Consider the following 20,000-nt stretch of genomic DNA (forward strand, 5'->3'; position numbering starts at 1 on the left):
TTAACATTTAAAGATTCTAATGAGAATGTTGAAAGTGAAAGTGATTCAGATGAATGTGAAAGTGAGTTGAAAAACAGTGTGAAAGAAACAAAATCTTTGGTTGAAAAGATTGACAGTGAGAATGAAAGTCATTGCAAAGAAAATAAAGGTGCTCATACTAACAGCTTAGACTCCAAAGAAAGTGAAGCAAAGGAGGCTAAGTTACTTGTAAATATAGATAAAAGTAGCCCAGAAAGAACTGATGAGAAGGTCAGTATAAGTAGAGATTTAAAAGAAACAGTACAGAACAAGTTGACTAGGGAATGTGGAAAGTCTGCAACAGTAAATGAATATGAATCAGTTCATAAAGAAGCTTCAAGTGTGTGTGATGTAGAAAGCATGGATATTGATGAATATTCAGTGAATAAGAAAGAAGGGAAAAAGCAAGAAGTAGATGGTAGAGCAGAAGACGAGAAAATGGAAGTTGAGGATAGTGCCAGCAGCAAAAGCACTCTACTTGATGCTGTTCAGCTAATGAAGAACATGGGAACAATAGCAATAACAAGAGTGGATGGTAAAACTCTGGATCATGGTTGTGGAAATGCCAAGGAAAAGGAGAGAGCAGAAGGGAATGATGATAAAAAGAGTAGCAGTGATGATTCAAACCGAAATACTCCAAACTCTCGGAGACCATCTCCAGCTCCAAGAGTTTCAGAAAAAGATATGGAGCAACACATATCTTCTTTAGGTTGTAGTGTAAGTGTGACAAAAGCAGTAGATAAGGATAGAGAGAAGGAGAAAGAAAAAGAAAAGGAAAAGGTTAAAATGCCATCTGGTGTGGATACAACACGTCTTAGCCCTTCTATATCAATCATTCCTGTAGCTAGTGCAGCAGAGCGACAGCGAACAAAAACCACCATTGCTCCATCAACTTCATCAAATGAAAGCCAGAATTCACCAACAATTTCAACACAAAGTGCTCCCAGAACTTCCCCTGCTGTCAGTCAGAATCCTTCATCAACGAGTACATCAAGTATATCTGAAGCAACACCATCAACTGCAGCACAGAGTGCACCCCAGAGAGTATCCTCTGCATCATCCAGTAGTTCACCACATACTGCTGGTGGAAATAATATTCCTCCTCCTCCACCTCTTTCTCATCCTCAGGCTTCACAGAGTAATGTCGTGGGTCCAAGAGGAGTGTTTGGTCCTCCACCCCCAGGAAGCCAGGTTTTAGGAATGCCAGGTGCTCGAGGGCCCATTATGTCAAGTCCAGGCCTGAGAATGATGACCAGCTCTGGACCAGGTGTGTTGATCCCATCACGCATGCCTGGAGGACCTGGCATGACACCCACAAGACACCTACCACCAGAAGCAGGTCCACTCTCCTCACAGTTGCACAAACACTCGCAGAAGTTGGCAGAAGTGATGAGGGCCACTCTTGAAGATGTCCTGGCTGGTCTTGTTGGAACAGGAACACCAGAAGCACGTCTGGCAGCCCTACAGTTAGAACTTGAGCGAACTAGTTGGCGACACCAGCAGGAACTTGCAGAAGTTCGGCATAATGCAGATGTCATGCTTGTGGAGATGAGAGCAAACCTGGAAGCTGAGAAACAAAGAGCTGTAGAAGAAGTGAGAAGACAGATGGAGCAACAGATGGTGGAAGCAAGAAGACAAATGGAAAGGCAAATGGTTGAACGCTTGGCTGAAGTAAGAAGACAGATGGAAGCAGAAAAACAAAGAGCTGTAGAAGAAACTAAAAAGAAACAGTGGTGTGCAAATTGTGGCAAGGAAGCTCTCTTCTTCTGCTGTTGGAATACCTCATATTGTGACTATCCATGTCAGGTAAGGTTGCATTATTTTGTGGTTATTGCTTTATATGCAGTCTAATATCACTTATGTTGCCTAGCATTATGGTTAGATTTTACAAAACTGAAAAAGAGAGAAAAATGTTTTTTTTATCATTAACAATATAAATCAGTGAACACTGCTTTATATAGTTATCAGTAGAATGGGATATACATACTTTACATGGAAACAGCAGAATTTTGATAGAATGTTGTAAAGAATAGATACCACATTTCTTATTATGGAATGTTTCTCTTTTTTCTTTTCTTTTCTTTTCATTTTTTTCTTCTTCATTTATATCTACATCTATCCATCTATATATGTAAAAATGTATAGCCTATATTTATATAACTGATGCTTTTTCTTCCCAGCTTGATAGCATGATATGTACTATGGACATCAGTGCCACACTGCCTGTCCCAATATCATGTGGATTACATTCATACCAGTATATCTTTCATTTCCAGTAATATTCATCTCTATCTTTATTTTTCATGAGGTACAAACACCTGCCCTGTATCCCTCTATCTTAATTGTTTGTTTCCTCAGTTTCACAAAATATGAGCTTATTACCGATGTCTGTGACATCTCATATAAACACATCCCATGTGCTTTTGTACATTTTTTTTTAGCAACCTAGCAAGTGTTATAATGCATCCTTTATGTCTGGAAAAATAATACTTTTATGTTATATGATTATCCAAAACAGAAATAACAGAAGAAAGTTTGATTGAAGGAAATTTATAATATGTTTGTTTCAGTAACATTTGAAATTTAGATTTGTAGGATTCATAGTTTATGATAGAATTACTGAATTTCATTTTTTTTTTTTCTTCTTCTTTTACTGATCTGATAAATAATTAGTATCAAGAGAATGTCTAGATGTATCTGTTGGAGAGATATGTGGAAATCTCTTTTTTAGTCACACTTTGGCCTTGTCTTATTTCCATAGCATCTGTAGTTTCCATATTAAGCCATTTCATGAACTGTAGTAAGGCTAGAGTATATTAGTACCTGCCACTCTGTGCCTAGGCTCATATCCAGCTCACAGCCAGACACACAACAGGGCTCACAAGCTGCCCTCCCAACCACTGGGACCTGAGCCCATAAAGTGATTAGATGTCACCTGGCATCTGGGAGTTTTTCAATATGGTATCATAGGACATTGCCTAACATCAATAGGTTAATGGGAGAAAGTCAAAGAAACCATTAGATTTAGCATTATTTAGCAATTTCTGCATCTTTTAGAGAGTTTATATAATGGTTATTCTCCTGTTCAGACTAGAGTTCTGGCAATGAAGTTGACAGGTATACCAGCAACAGTTTTGTGGTTACCAGCAATCAGGGAAAAATACATTTGTGTATCTGCAGTTAGTATGTGACACACATGTAAAGAACAAGATATGAGTTGATATATAAAGTAGCTTTTTATTGTTGTTATTATTCTCATTATTATAATCATAACCATTAGCATCATTACTAGCAGCAGCAACTATTATTACTATTGTCATTGTCATTATCATTATTATTACTTAAGTTAAGGGATTCACAAACAGCAAATGAGTTTCAACTAACTTTGTGACAATATTAGCTATTCAAAAAGGATTCATCTGATAATTAACCTTCAGGTTTAGGTAAATGATGGTCAGAACATGATTATGCCATGACAAAAGAGCTATAACCTTTTTTTTTTATCTTTCTTTCTTTCTTTCTTTCTTTCTGTTTTTGCCTACTCTGTTGCTCAGCATTACAAGCTTTATACTAGGGAGAAAAAATCATTTTCATACAATTGAAGAGTATTACTTTTTTAACTTTCCCCTTTTCCTGTTGTTTAGATTATTTTTACTTAGAGATAATTAAGTCACTAAAATTTAGATGATTACAGTTTGATTTTTTTTTTTTTTTTTACCCAATGGCGACGGGTCACGGCTATCGCCGTCATAACAATACGCCCGATTTGAGGCGTGCGGCTGTCCGCAGCGGCGCCGCGCCAAAACGCCCCGAGGCAATGATTTGGCTTGTACCGAATTCATGCGCTCAGAGTCGGCGGGCTGCCGCCGTTCGCCAGAGCGTAGAGTTTTTTTTTATTTTCTATACCCGACGCCATTGGGTTAAGTAACATGTGAAAAAATCAAAGAATATGGAGAGACAGCATATTGCTATGGTGTAGATTATCACGTATGCATTTTATGCATTTTGCTGTCAGTGTGTTTTACTCTGATATTTTCTCTCTTAGTCTTTTGACTCCTTTGAAAAACACGTTCATTTATTCAGTTTTTATCTAACACATGCAGAATTTTACCCTTCAACTATTAGGTGAAAAAGTAGTAAGCCAGTAGTTGTTTAGCAGTTAACCCACATAGATTTCAGTATATAGTGACAATATCCAATATTTTGAATTTTATCTGATCATCTCTGCTATGATTTCTTTATGTAGAACCAATAGAGGTAAAGTTATTATCACAGTCACTGTTATCGGCTCCTAGCTGACAGATGATAGCCAGTGTGGTTCATTTTCTTTTCTTATATTTATAAGAGCAGAGTACAATGTGGCTTATTTTTGTTATCATGATCATCTATACCTCATCAGTAAAGTCATCATCATTGCCTAGAGTGTGCATGAAAGCAGTAACCTGCCATGGGGCTGCTTATCTAGTGAGTACTTTGTTAGTGCAGTTGATTACCTCACTGGGGATGCAGGAGTGAGGGGGGATGCACTGATTAATTGACTTTTTTTGCCAAAATATCAAAATTAGTTATTATCACTATTAGTTATTATTATAGTTATATTTAAAATGTGGGAATCCATATGATAGTCTTTTTCTGCTGTATAATTGAACAACAATAATGTGAATTTTAGCAGTTCTAGAGTTATTTGCAATTTATATTCTTATAAATTTTCCCTCTATCTTGCAGGTAGAATATTTGTCAGATCATGTTTTGTGTAAATTTCAGAAAATAGTTTTAAACATCTTTTTATTTCAATGTCACTGTCTTTGCAGCAATCACACTGGCCTCAACATATGGCAGTTTGCGGTCAAAATAGTGACAGTGGAGGTGGTGAAGGTGGCCCAGACTCAGTTAATGGTGAAGCAAGTGGCCATTCTTCCAGGGTCTCAACCCCTCAGAACTTGGTAGTAACACAGGTAAGTTCTTACTTTTTTTCTGTCTCTTTGTGACAGTAGATTTATTTTTTATATGGTTTGGCTCCATAGTGATGTATTAGTAAGAATAAATAGAGCAGGTTTAACCCAGTGCTGCCAGAAAAATGCTCTGAAGCACAATTATGTATTCTATAACAAAAAATGTATTATTATCTAAAACCATTATTCATAATATGTACCTATATTCGTTATCAATACTTCAGAAAATAGTGCAGTAGGAAGAAAATTATACAAGTTGCAGTATGTCAAGAGTTTCTTAGTTGAATATCTTGATCTCTCTCTGTCTCACCCCAGAGCTACGCTTTACACATTTATTAAAGAAGTTCCTTTACTTTACAGCATAATCGTTTCCATTAATTTATTGTCTGCCCTTGCTAGATCCTGGTTTTGATTTCCATCATTTATGCAAGCCAATTTATCAGTAAGCTTGCTGTATTGGCAGAGGTGTTAACGCATTGGTTCAAGGTGATGTGATTGTCATGTCATGAAAAAAATTGGCCAAGGGCCTGGTGATGGGAGTGTGCCATCCTGAAAAAAAGTGGATTGGCAGAGGTGTTTAACCTGTTGGTTCTAGGTGACATGATTGGCTGAGGACCTGTGATGGTAATGTTCCATCATGCAAAAAAAATTGGCTTGAATGCCGTGTGATGGTAATATCCCATTCAGCTAATGTCTAGGTTGACAGGAATGACTTGTCATGAATGCACAAAGATGATCAGACTCATTGGGCATTTAGGAAGATGCTCTTGCATTATTTCCACCAGTAAATGAAAGTAGAATACACTATTTGTAAACCTTGGCTGGACAAGTTCCAGCTCCGGGAAGGAAACTATCTCAATGCTCAGGATCCTATTCCTGCCAACTGTGACTAGCAGCACAGGATGTTAAACAAAATTGAGTAGTACATAAATATAAGAAAATTACAAAAATAACAATATATTAATTATTTCTGTTGTTACTACATATAGTTGTAGACTACCAAGAGTTAACCCATCACTGCTGGGTGATGAAAAAAATAAAAATTCTATACTCTGGAGATAAATGGCAATGAGCCGACTTTGAGCACAGGAGTTTGTGTTCAAGCCGAATGCCTTGCTCAAAGCACTTTGGCGCGTTGCCACAGTGTACAACCTTACTCCACAGACCAAGTGATTTGTTTTGATGACGCTAGGAGTGGCCCGGCAAAATTGGGTTAATAATAAATTTGATCAAGAAAAAATAGTCTATTGCCATGTTGGTACAACATAACAAATTAAAAGTATAGTACTTAAAAATTGAAAAAAAAAAAAAAAAAATGTATATATATATATATATATATATATATATATATATATATATATATATATTTCATTTATTGCAAAGTGTTTGAGAATGTTTATGTGGGCTGCACTTACAATCTGGTAGTCACCACTTAATCAAGTCTTTTGCCCAAATTTTGGTCCACCTTTGGGCCACAAGACACCCAGATCCAGCAGGTTAAGTGGGATGCACAATTATTGATCATCCATTCTAGTTTTATTATTATTATTATTATTATTATTATTATTATTATTATTATTATTTATTATCAATATTTTTTTAAATATGTAACATTACCCTTGTTTCTTCAGAAAGGCAGTTTTCATGTATACATTCTTCCATAAATAGCCTTCACTCTTTTTATGTATAGCAATAGTTTTTGTATGTACATTTTTTTCTGTCTTCAGTATTTATAAATCTAGTTTTTGTATATTGTACACTATTAAAATAATAAAATTTTGTCATCAGCAATATGTGGATGAGGAAGGAGCAGTAGCTTTGGCAGAGGAGCATCGCAGAAGAAAGCAACGAGAGGTAAGTCAAATCTGGATAACTGGCAGGTTAGGATATTTCTTCCAGCATCATATTCAAACATGCTGATATAAACATAATCTATAATCTGCAACTTTTTGTTATCTTGTTTCTTTTGTTCTCTCTTTCTTTTTTTTCTGTAAATTGATATTCAGGAGATTTGTAGCTATTATCTTTACCTCTTTTATTCTCCTTTTCTCCGTAGTCTTATCCTCTCATCCCCTCTCTCTCTCTCTCTCTCTCTCTCTCTCTCTCTCTCTCTCTCTCTCTCTCTCTCTCTCTCTCTCTCTCTCTCTCTCTCTCTCTCTCTCTCTCTCTCTCTCTCTCTCTCTCTCTCTCCCCTCCCCCCCCTTTCCCTCCCTCCCTACCCTCCTTCCTTCCCTCCCTCTCCATCATCATCTCCTCCTCCTCCTCCACTTTTTTTTCTCATTACCCCCATAATTTCCCATATTTTTATGTTATCCAAAAGTCCTTCTAACGATTATGTACTTGTTTGATTTGGGTATGTGAGTGCAAGTGAATTATTTATCATAAGAAACCAAAAAATAAAATAAAAATGATATCATACTAAACTGTAATGAATTTTAGCAGTGTGGTCAGCTCCTTTAATTTGTTCCTGTATAGAATTGATTTTGGTATTTATGTAAATTCAACAATTTTTTTTAGATTTTAGAATTATGTTTTAGGCTACTAGAGAAAAGTTTTGTTGTGTAAGGTGGTTGCCTTCCTTGCTCCAGTCATTAGATCCCAGAAAGATAAAAATATCAGATAACTTAATAATTTTTCTTGTATGTTGGAGAGTCTGAAATTACTGTGTTGCACAGTGGTAGCATTCTTGTGTAGCAATTTTGCTGACCTGTGTTCAAATCCCATGTCGCCAGTGGATGGTAATCCTGACCATTCCTTGCACACACAGTTATTTAGAAGCAAATTTTTGCCAACCCAGCCCCACTCCCTTAATTTTTCCCCCTAATGGTGCCATCCACAGCTCACAGTTTTTGCAAAGACAAATGAAAAATATTCTCTTAGGATTTCATACCTCTACAAATATATATGCTAATATGTGAATTTCCATCTTTTTCTTTTTTTTTCTTTCTTCTTCATCATCTTTCTTTTTCTTAGATATTTTTTTTCTGTAATATCGAAAACTGCCAGTGATACACTCTTTGTATTGTAATGCTTCTTGTAATATAAAAAAATAATTAGCAAGAAAATTAAATCACAACAAGCTTGAGGAATATGACTTTAACCCAATGTCAGTGGGTATATGTACCCTGTACCGGAAAATGTGTTTTTCTTTCCAATACTGTTAATATTGATATTGTTATTATTCTTATTGATATTATGATTATTAATTGTATTAATAACATGAACGGCAATAAAATAATAGAAATTAAGCTTTCAAAAAATGAAGGAAAAGGGTAAACATATGAGATAGGTAAGACTAAGCACTTGTAGAGCCATCTATGTGTAAAGACAGTAGATAAACTTTTATTACAGTAAGCATGGCATTGTAGTCTTTCCACCTGCTGACATTGGGTTAATGCAAAACAATATTTAATGCAAAACAATATTTGTTTTCTGTATTTTCTTACGAAATATGATAAGGTTACATACTTTGGACACTTGTGTACTTTTCAAAGAGGCAATTGGCAATGGAATTGGGGTTACCATTTTCAATTAGTGATTATTATTATTATTATTATTATTATTATTATTATTGTTGTTGTTATTATTATTATTATTATTATTATTATTATTATTATTATTATTATTTTTTTTTTTTTTTTTTTTTTTTTTTTTTTTTTTTTTTTTTTTTATAGAAAGAGAAATCTATCTAAAAGGTTTCATGTATGTATTAATTCACAAAGATAACTAGCTGTGGAAAACAACTCCAGTATAAATCTACTGTAACCATATGATCTTAGCAGCATTAATATAACATTTCTGTTTAATACGGTATTGGGTTGCAAGAAAGCACACACACACACCACACACCACACACACACCACACACACACCACACACACACCACACACACACCACACACACACCACACACACACCACACACACACCACACACACACCACACACACCACACACACACCACACACACCACACACACCACACACACCACACACACACCACACACACACCACACACACACACACACACCACACACACCACACACACCACACACACACACCACACACACCACACACACCACACCACACACACCACACACACACACCACACACACCACACACACACACCACACACACCACACACACACCACACACACCACACACACACCACACACACACCACACACACACCACACACACACCACACACACACCACACACACACCACACACACTCCACACACACTCCACACACACTCCACACACACTCCACACACACTCCACACACACTCCACACACACACACCACACACACACACCACACACACACCACACACACCACACATACACCACACACACACCACACACACACCACACACACCACACACACACCACACACACAACACACACACACACACAACACACATACAACACACATCACACACACACACACCACACACACACCACACACACCACACACACACCACACCACACCACACACCACACACACCACACACACCACACACCACACACACCACACACACCACACACACCACACACACATGTAAGACACAAATAAGAGTAACTGAATAATTCTCAGGTGATAGGGCTAAACCTAAAATTTTATAAAAGAAGAATTAGTTACCTTTAATGAATATAATGATAAGTTTGGGTCATGGTTGTTCAATAAAGTAAAATATTTGCCAATATCTAAGCTACAACTTATTACCAGGTCTCAGTGCCGGAGCTATTTCTTATTTAAATTTACCCAAACAGGTTAACTGATATTTCAAGTTTTTATTTTTTGTTATGATAAATTTCTCTACATTTTGTACTTGTATGTATTGATTCTGATATGAAAGCTTTCTTTGGACATTCACATTTTGATATCTGTATGAAATGTTGTTATGTAATATGTATATTTGGAAGAAACAAAATTACATATAGGTGTATATAGTACAAACTGTTTAAAATACCAATTATTTCCATGGTGTTTAAGCCCTTTTTACACCAAGAAATAACCAGGTGTGGGATCTAACAGTCCTGTAGTAGTTTCCTGATTCATGTATGAATACCAAGGGCCACCTAATTCAAAATTACTTCACTAACCAGCCCCCTTCTCAGGGACAGTACCCATAAGCTTTTAACCACTTTAGGTGACAGTAGTAGCAATTCTATACTATAATTCATACAGTCTAGGGCCTTCGAAAAACTACCGTGTCCCTGTGCACTGGGTCTACATACCCTCAAGCCTGTTTTGCCCAGGCGAAAGATGCAGGGGGATGGCTAATGCTACCACTGATATATATCCTATTCAAAACACATCTTGCACAATAGAATAATGAATTAATATGAAACTCTTTTTTTTTTTTTTTTTTTAGTGTGAAACCTCATTCTTTTCAAAAATATTTAGTAAACAATAAGTAACTGGAGTTCCTCAAAATTAAGTAGTAGATGTGAACAGAACCTGATTATTTGTCATATTTATCACACCTGAAGCCTCATTTTTCCCATGAAATTCCACATAAAAATCATTGATAGCTGTCAAATAGTTCACCACTTTCTCAGGTATTAAATCATTGTTTGTAATGTAAGAGAATTGGTTCATGAATAAGTTGGATATGCATATTATATTCATTCATTCATTCATTCATTCATTCATTCATTCATTCATTCATTCATTCATTCATTCATTCATTCATTCATTCATTCATTCATTCATTCATTCATTCATTCATTCATTCATTCATTCATTCATTCATTCATTCATTCATTCATTCATTCATTCATTCATTCATTCATTCATTCATTCATTCATTCATTCATTCATTCATTCATTCATTCATTCATTCATTCATTCATTCATTCATTCATTCATTCATTCATTCATTCATTCATTCATTCATTCATTCATTCATTCATTCATTCATTCATTCATTCATTCATTCATTCATTCATTCATTCATTCATTCATTCATTCATTCATTCATTCATTCATTCATTCATTCATTCATTCATTCATTCATTCATTCATTCATTCATTCATTCATTCATTCATTCATTCATTCATTCATTCATTCATTCATTCATTCATTCATTCATTCATTCATTCATTCATTCATTCATTCATTCATTCATTCATTCATTCATTCATTCATTCATTCATTCATTCATTCATTCATTCATTCATTCATTCATTCATTCATTCATTCATTCATTCATTCATTCATTCATTCATTCATTCATTCATTCATTCATTCATTCATTCATTCATTCATTCATTCATTCATTCATTCATTCATTCATTCATTCATTCATTCATTCATTCATTCATTCATTCATTCATTCATTCATTCATTCATTCATTCATTCATTCATTCATTCATTCATTCATTCATTCATTCATTCATTCATTCATTCATTCATTCATTCATTCATTCATTCATTCATTCATTCATTCATTCATTCATTCATTCATTCATTCATTCATTCATTCATTCATTCATTCATTCATTCATTCATTCATTCATTCATTCATTCATTCATTCATTCATTCATTCATTCATTCATTCATTCATTCATTCATTCATTCATTCATTCATTCATTCATTCATTCATTCATTCATTCATTCATTCATTCATTCATTCATTCATTCATTCATTCATTCATTCATTCATTCATTCATTCATTCATTCATTCATTCATTCATTCATTCATTCATTCATTCATTCATTCATTCATTCATTCATTCATTCATTCATTCATTCATTCATTCATTCATTCATTCATTCATTCATTCATTCATTCATTCATTCATTCATTCATTCATTCATTCATTCATTCATTCATTCATTCATTCATTCATTCATTCATTCATTCATTCATTCATTCATTCATTCATTCATTCATTCATTCATTCATTCATTCATTCATTCATTCATTCATTCATTCATTCATTCATTCATTCATTCATTCATTCATTCATTCATTCATTCATTCATTCATTCATTCATTCATTCATTCATTCATTCATTCATTCATTCATTCATTCATTCATTCATTCATTCATTCATTCATTCATTCATTCATTCATTCATTCATTCATTCATTCATTCATTCATTCATTCATTCATTCATTCATTCATTCATTCATTCATTCATTCATTCATTCATTCATTCATTCATTCATTCATTCATTCATTCATTCATTCATTCATTCATTCATTCATTCATTCATTCATTCATTCATTCATTCATTCATTCATTCATTCATTCATTCATTCATTCATTCATTCATTCATTCATTCATTCATTCATTCATTCATTCATTCATTCATTCATTCATTCATTCATTCATTCATTCATTCATTCATTCATTCATTCATTCATTCATTCATTCATTCATTCATTCATTCATTCATTCATTCATTCATTCATTCATTCATTCATTCATTCATTCATTCATTCATTCATTCATTCATTCATTCATTCATTCATTCATTCATTCATTCATTCATTCATTCATTCATTCATTCATTCATTCATTCATTCATTCATTCATTCATTCATTCATTCATTCATTCATTCATTCATTCATTCATTCATTCATTCATTCATTCATTCATTCATTCATTCATTCATTCATTCATTCATTCATTCATTCATTCATTCATTCATTCATTCATTCATTCATTCATTCATTCATTCATTCATTCATTCATTCATTCATTCATTCATTCATTCATTCATTCATTCATTCATTCATTCATTCATTCATTCATTCATTCATTCATTCATTCATTCATTCATTCATTCATTCATTCATTCATTCATTCATTCATTCATTCATTCATTCATTCATTCATTCATTCATTCATTCATTCATTCATTCATTCATTCATTCATTCATTCATTCATTCATTCATTCATTCATTCATTCATTCATTCATTCATTCATTCATTCATTCATTCATTCATTCATTCATTCATTCATTCATTCATTCATTCATTCATTCATTCATTCATTCATTCATTCATTCATTCATTCATTCATTCATTCATTCATTCATTCATTCATTCATTCATTCATTCATTCATTCATTCATTCATTCATTCATTCATTCATTCATTCATTCATTCATTCATTCATTCATTCATTCATTCATTCATTCATTCATTCATTCATTCATTCATTCATTCATTCATTCATTCATTCATTCATTCATTCATTCATTCATTCATTCATTCATTCATTCATTCATTCATTCATTCATTCATTCATTCATTCATTCATTCATTCATTCATTCATTCATTCATTCATTCATTCATTCATTCATTCATTCATTCATTCATTCATTCATTCATTCATTCATTCATTCATTCATTCATTCATTCATTCATTCATTCATTCATTCATTCATTCATTCATTCATTCATTCATTCATTCATTCATTCATTCATTCATTCATTCATTCATTCATTCATTCATTCATTCATTCATTCATTCATTCATTCATTCATTCATTCATTCATTCATTCATTCATTCATTCATTCATTCATTCATTCATTCATTCATTCATTCATTCATTCATTCATTCATTCATTCATTCATTCATTCATTCATTCATTCATTCATTCATTCATTCATTCATTCATTCATTCATTCATTCATTCATTCATTCATTCATTCATTCATTCATTCATTCATTCATTCATTCATTCATTCATTCATTCATTCATTCATTCATTCATTCATTCATTCATTCATTCATTCATTCATTCATTCATTCATTCATTCATTCATTCATTCATTCATTCATTCATTCATTCATTCATTCATTCATTCATTCATTCATTCATTCATTCATTCATTCATTCATTCATTCATTCATTCATTCATTCATTCATTCATTCATTCATTCATTCATTCATTCATTCATTCATTCATTCATTCATTCATTCATTCATTCATTCATTCATTCATTCATTCATTCATTCATTCATTCATTCATTCATTCATTCATTCATTCATTCATTCATTCATTCATTCATTCATTCATTCATTCATTCATTCATTCATTCATTCATTCATTCATTCATTCATTCATTCATTCATTCATTCATTCATTCATTCATTCATTCATTCATTCATTCATTCATTCATTCATTCATTCATTCATTCATTCATTCATTCATTCATTCATTCATTCATTCATTCATTCATTCATTCATTCATTCATTCATTCATTCATTCATTCATTCATTCATTCATTCATTCATTCATTCATTCATTCATTCATTCATTCATTCATTCATTCATTCATTCATTCATTCATTCATTCATTCATTCATTCATTCATTCATTCATTCATTCATTCATTCATTCATTCATTCATTCATTCATTCATTCATTCATTCATTCATTCATTCATTCATTCATTCATTCATTCATTCATTCATTCATTCATTCATTCATTCATTCATTCATTCATTCATTCATTCATTCATTCATTCATTCATTCATTCATTCATTCATTCATTCATTCATTCATTCATTCATTCATTCATTCATTCATTCATTCATTCATTCATTCATTCATTCATTCATTCATTCATTCATTCATTCATTCATTCATTCATTCATTCATTCATTCATTCATTCATTCATTCATTCATTCATTCATTCATTCATTCATTCATTCATTCATTCATTCATTCATTCATTCATTCATTCATTCATTCATTCATTCATTCATTCATTCATTCATTCATTCATTCATTCATTCATTCATTCATTCATTCATTCATTCATTCATTCATTCATTCATTCATTCATTCATTCATTCATTCATTCATTCATTCATTCATTCATTCATTCATTCATTCATTCATTCATTCATTCATTCATTCATTCATTCATTCATTCATTCATTCATTCATTCATTCATTCATTCATTCATTCATTCATTCATTCATTCATTCATTCATTCATTCATTCATTCATTCATTCATTCATTCATTCATTCATTCATTCATTCATTCATTCATTCATTCATTCATTCATTCATTCATTCATTCATTCATTCATTCATTCATTCATTCATTCATTCATTCATTCATTCATTCATTCATTCATTCATTCATTCATTCATTCATTCATTCATTCATTCATTCATTCATTCATTCATTCATTCATTCATTCATTCATTCATTCATTCATTCATTCATTCATTCATTCATTCATTCATTCATTCATTCATTCATTCATTCATTCATTCATTCATTCATTCATTCATTCATTCATTCATTCATTCATTCATTCATTCATTCATTCATTCATTCATTCATTCATTCATTCATTCATTCATTCATTCATTCATTCATTCATTCATTCATTCATTCATTCATTCATTCATTCATTCATTCATTCATTCATTCATTCATTCATTCATTCATTCATTCATTCATTCATTCATTCATTCATTCATTCATTCATTCATTCATTCATTCATTCATTCATTCATTCATTCATTCATTCATTCATTCATTCATTCATTCATTCATTCATTCATTCATTCATTCATTCATTCATTCATTCATTCATTCATTCATTCATTCATTCATTCATTCATTCATTCATTCATTCATTCATTCATTCATTCATTCATTCATTCATTCATTCATTCATTCATTCATTCATTCATTCATTCATTCATTCATTCATTCATTCATTCATTCATTCATTCATTCATTCATTCATTCATTCATTCATTCATTCATTCATTCATTCATTCATTCATTCATTCATTCATTCATTCATTCATTCATTCATTCATTCATTCATTCATTCATTCATTCATTCATTCATTCATTCATTCATTCATTCATTCATTCATTCATTCATTCATTCATTCATTCATTCATTCATTCATTCATTCATTCATTCATTCATTCATTCATTCATTCATTCATTCATTCATTCATTCATTCATTCATTCATTCATTCATTCATTCATTCATTCATTCATTCATTCATTCATTCATTCATTCATTCATTCATTCATTCATTCATTCATTCATTCATTCATTCATTCATTCATTCATTCATTCATTCATTCATTCATTCATTCATTCATTCATTCATTCATTCATTCATTCATTCATTCATTCATTCATTCATTCATTCATTCATTCATTCATTCATTCATTCATTCATTCATTCATTCATTCATTCATTCATTCATTCATTCATTCATTCATTCATTCATTCATTCATTCATTCATTCATTCATTCATTCATTCATTCATTCATTCATTCATTCATTCATTCATTCATTCATTCATTCATTCATTCATTCATTCATTCATTCATTCATTCATTCATTCATTCATTCATTCATTCATTCATTCATTCATTCATTCATTCATTCATTCATTCATTCATTCATTCATTCATTCATTCATTCATTCATTCATTCATTCATTCATTCATTCATTCATTCATTCATTCATTCATTCATTCATTCATTCATTCATTCATTCATTCATTCATTCATTCATTCATTCATTCATTCATTCATTCATTCATTCATTCATTCATTCATTCATTCATTCATTCATTCATTCATTCATTCATTCATTCATTCATTCATTCATTCATTCATTCATTCATTCATTCATTCATTCATTCATTCATTCATTCATTCATTCATTCATTCATTCATTCATTCATTCATTCATTCATTCATTCATTCATTCATTCATTCATTCATTCATTCATTCATTCATTCATTCATTCATTCATTCATTCATTCATTCATTCATTCATTCATTCATTCATTCATTCATTCATTCATTCATTCATTCATTCATTCATTCATTCATTCATTCATTCATTCATTCATTCATTCATTCATTCATTCATTCATTCATTCATTCATTCATTCATTCATTCATTCATTCATTCATTCATTCATTCATTCATTCATTCATTCATTCATTCATTCATTCATTCATTCATTCATTCATTCATTCATTCATTCATTCATTCATTCATTCATTCATTCATTCATTCATTCATTCATTCATTCATTCATTCATTCATTCATTCATTCATTCATTCATTCATTCATTCATTCATTCATTCATTCATTCATTCATTCATTCATTCATTCATTCATTCATTCATTCATTCATTCATTCATTCATTCATTCATTCATTCATTCATTCATTCATTCATTCATTCATTCATTCATTCATTCATTCATTCATTCATTCATTCATTCATTCATTCATTCATTCATTCATTCATTCATTCATTCATTCATTCATTCATTCATTCATTCATTCATTCATTCATTCATTCATTCATTCATTCATTCATTCATTCATTCATTCATTCATTCATTCATTCATTCATTCATTCATTCATTCATTCATTCATTCATTCATTCATTCATTCATTCATTCATTCATTCATTCATTCATTCATTCATTCATTCATTCATTCATTCATTCATTCATTCATTCATTCATTCATTCATTCATTCATTCATTCATTCATTCATTCATTCATTCATTCATTCATTCATTCATTCATTCATTCATTCATTCATTCATTCATTCATTCATTCATTCATTCATTCATTCATTCATTCATTCATTCATTCATTCATTCATTCATTCATTCATTCATTCATTCATTCATTCATTCATTCATTCATTCATTCATTCATTCATTCATTCATTCATTCATTCATTCATTCATTCATTCATTCATTCATTCATTCATTCATTCATTCATTCATTCATTCATTCATTCATTCATTCATTCATTCATTCATTCATTCATTCATTCATTCATTCATTCATTCATTCATTCATTCATTCATTCATTCATTCATTCATTCATTCATTCATTCATTCATTCATTCATTCATTCATTCATTCATTCATTCATTCATTCATTCATTCATTCATTCATTCATTCATTCATTCATTCATTCATTCATTCATTCATTCATTCATTCATTCATTCATTCATTCATTCATTCATTCATTCATTCATTCATTCATTCATTCATTCATTCATTCATTCATTCATTCATTCATTCATTCATTCATTCATTCATTCATTCATTCATTCATTCATTCATTCATTCATTCATTCATTCATTCATTCATTCATTCATTCATTCATTCATTCATTCATTCATTCATTCATTCATTCATTCATTCATTCATTCATTCATTCATTCATTCATTCATTCATTCATTCATTCATTCATTCATTCATTCATTCATTCATTCATTCATTCATTCATTCATTCATTCATTCATTCATTCATTCATTCATTCATTCATTCATTCATTCATTCATTCATTCATTCATTCATTCATTCATTCATTCATTCATTCATTCATTCATTCATTCATTCATTCATTCATTCATTCATTCATTCATTCATTCATTCATTCATTCATTCATTCATTCATTCATTCATTCATTCATTCATTCATTCATTCATTCATTCATTCATTCATTCATTCATTCATTCATTCATTCATTCATTCATTCATTCATTCATTCATTCATTCATTCATTCATTCATTCATTCATTCCTTCCTTCATTCATTCATTCATTCATTCATTCATTCATTCATTCATTCATTCACTCACTCAGTCACTCACTTATACACACACTTAAACATACTTAGTTACACATGTACATGTGTATGTATATGTGTATATATGCACATTTATGTATGTACAGTATTGTGATGAAAATATCTAGAAGCTCTTAATTCCTATGTCTATGGCTATTGTTGATATGTTACCCAGCTTTTGTTTTCTGTGTTAGGTAATGGTGTTCTTTGTTTTATTCTTGTTACTGTTTTTTTTATCAGCTTACATTTGGTGTATTATAGACAGTACTGTTTTTTGTTGTATGCTGACAAAGTTTACAATATGAAGTTGGTTGTAGATATATGGTGATACCTTGATAATGCTCATTTTTTAACCAGTTAGTGAAATTGAGAAGTACATTTCAGAATCATGGTTCATTTTTGCATTTTCTCTGAAGAAAATGAGCTTATAAGAGTTATCTCCAAAAAACATCATTAATATCATTTACTTGTGCTGTATTTCTTATGTGGCAAATGTATTGTAGAAAGGCAAGATGGATTTACCAACACACTTTGGGCTTCTTTGAATTTTACACCGGCTTGAAACACCTCAGATATTGCGAGGACACTCTAGTTGCTTACCTGCTTTGTCCATGTCCATGCTTCAGTGGGGGGGGTACTTTATTGGATTTAAGAATTTAAGGGACCTTGACTGGACCATTGTGAGTAAATCCATCTTGTCGATTTTTCAGGATGATGTGGGGAGTCTTACTTCGTCCATATTAGCCCAGTGCCTCATCAAAGGAAACAGAGACCGACCACGGAAAAAAGCCAGATCGTCTACTAAATCTTCAAGTTCTTCCAAAGAGAAAGACTCCACAGCAAATCCCTCCCCTAAAACTCCTAAGTCTCCCAAGTCACCCAAGGCTTGGATGGACTGGTTCTTGGAGCAGAGTGGAGCTGAAGGTATTAAGGAGAATCTAAATGTAGCAGCCAAAGCAATCAAGAGCAAATCTCGTAAATCTGGTGGAAAGTTACCAGAAGGCTCCAGAAAAAAGCGCAAAAGTACTCCCTGTGTTCGCAGAAAGATTGAGCACATCTTGAAACCAGAGGAGGTGACAGAGGAGATGCTTGAACGTGTTGCTACAAAACCAAAGGAAAAGATGCATGATCAGGAAAATGGAACTTCATGCCATCAATGTAGGCAGAAGACAGCAGATACAAAGACTATATGCAGGTCTGGTAAATGTGTTGGATTAAGGGGCTTTTTCTGTGGGCCTTGTTTGCGCACAAGGTATGGTGAAGATGCAAGGAAAGCATTGCTTGATCCTGATTGGGCTTGTCCTGTATGTAGAGGAATATGCAACTGTTCACTCTGCAGAAAAGCTTTTGGCCAACAAGCTGTGGGGCAG

The 20,000-nt window shown here is 31.9% G+C and overlaps 1 protein-coding gene across 4 annotated transcripts in view; it reads left to right on the forward strand.

The window, feature by feature from the left end:
* LOC125030891 (protein kinase C-binding protein 1-like) overlaps positions 1-20,000 on the forward strand; it is a 62,504-nt gene that overhangs the window by 29,452 nt on the left and 13,052 nt on the right. For 2 of the 4 annotated variants that reach the window (XM_047621220.1, XM_047621221.1), the window contains 4 exons: positions 1-1,824; positions 4,830-4,973; positions 6,759-6,824; positions 19,341-20,000. The exon at positions 1-1,824 is cut by the window's left edge and continues 1,187 nt beyond it; the exon at positions 19,341-20,000 is cut by the window's right edge and continues 943 nt beyond it. In XM_047621220.1, coding sequence (XP_047477176.1) covers positions 1-1,824; positions 4,830-4,973; positions 6,759-6,824; positions 19,341-20,000 — 2,694 coding nt within the window. The remainder of the gene's footprint in view (positions 1,825-4,829; positions 4,974-6,758; positions 6,825-19,340) is intronic. The other 2 variants (XM_047621222.1, XM_047621223.1) reach the window with 1 other exon arrangement.

Source organism: Penaeus chinensis, chromosome 12, assembly GCF_019202785.1.
Source record: "Penaeus chinensis breed Huanghai No. 1 chromosome 12, ASM1920278v2, whole genome shotgun sequence".
NCBI lineage: Eukaryota > Metazoa > Arthropoda > Malacostraca > Decapoda > Penaeidae > Penaeus > Penaeus chinensis.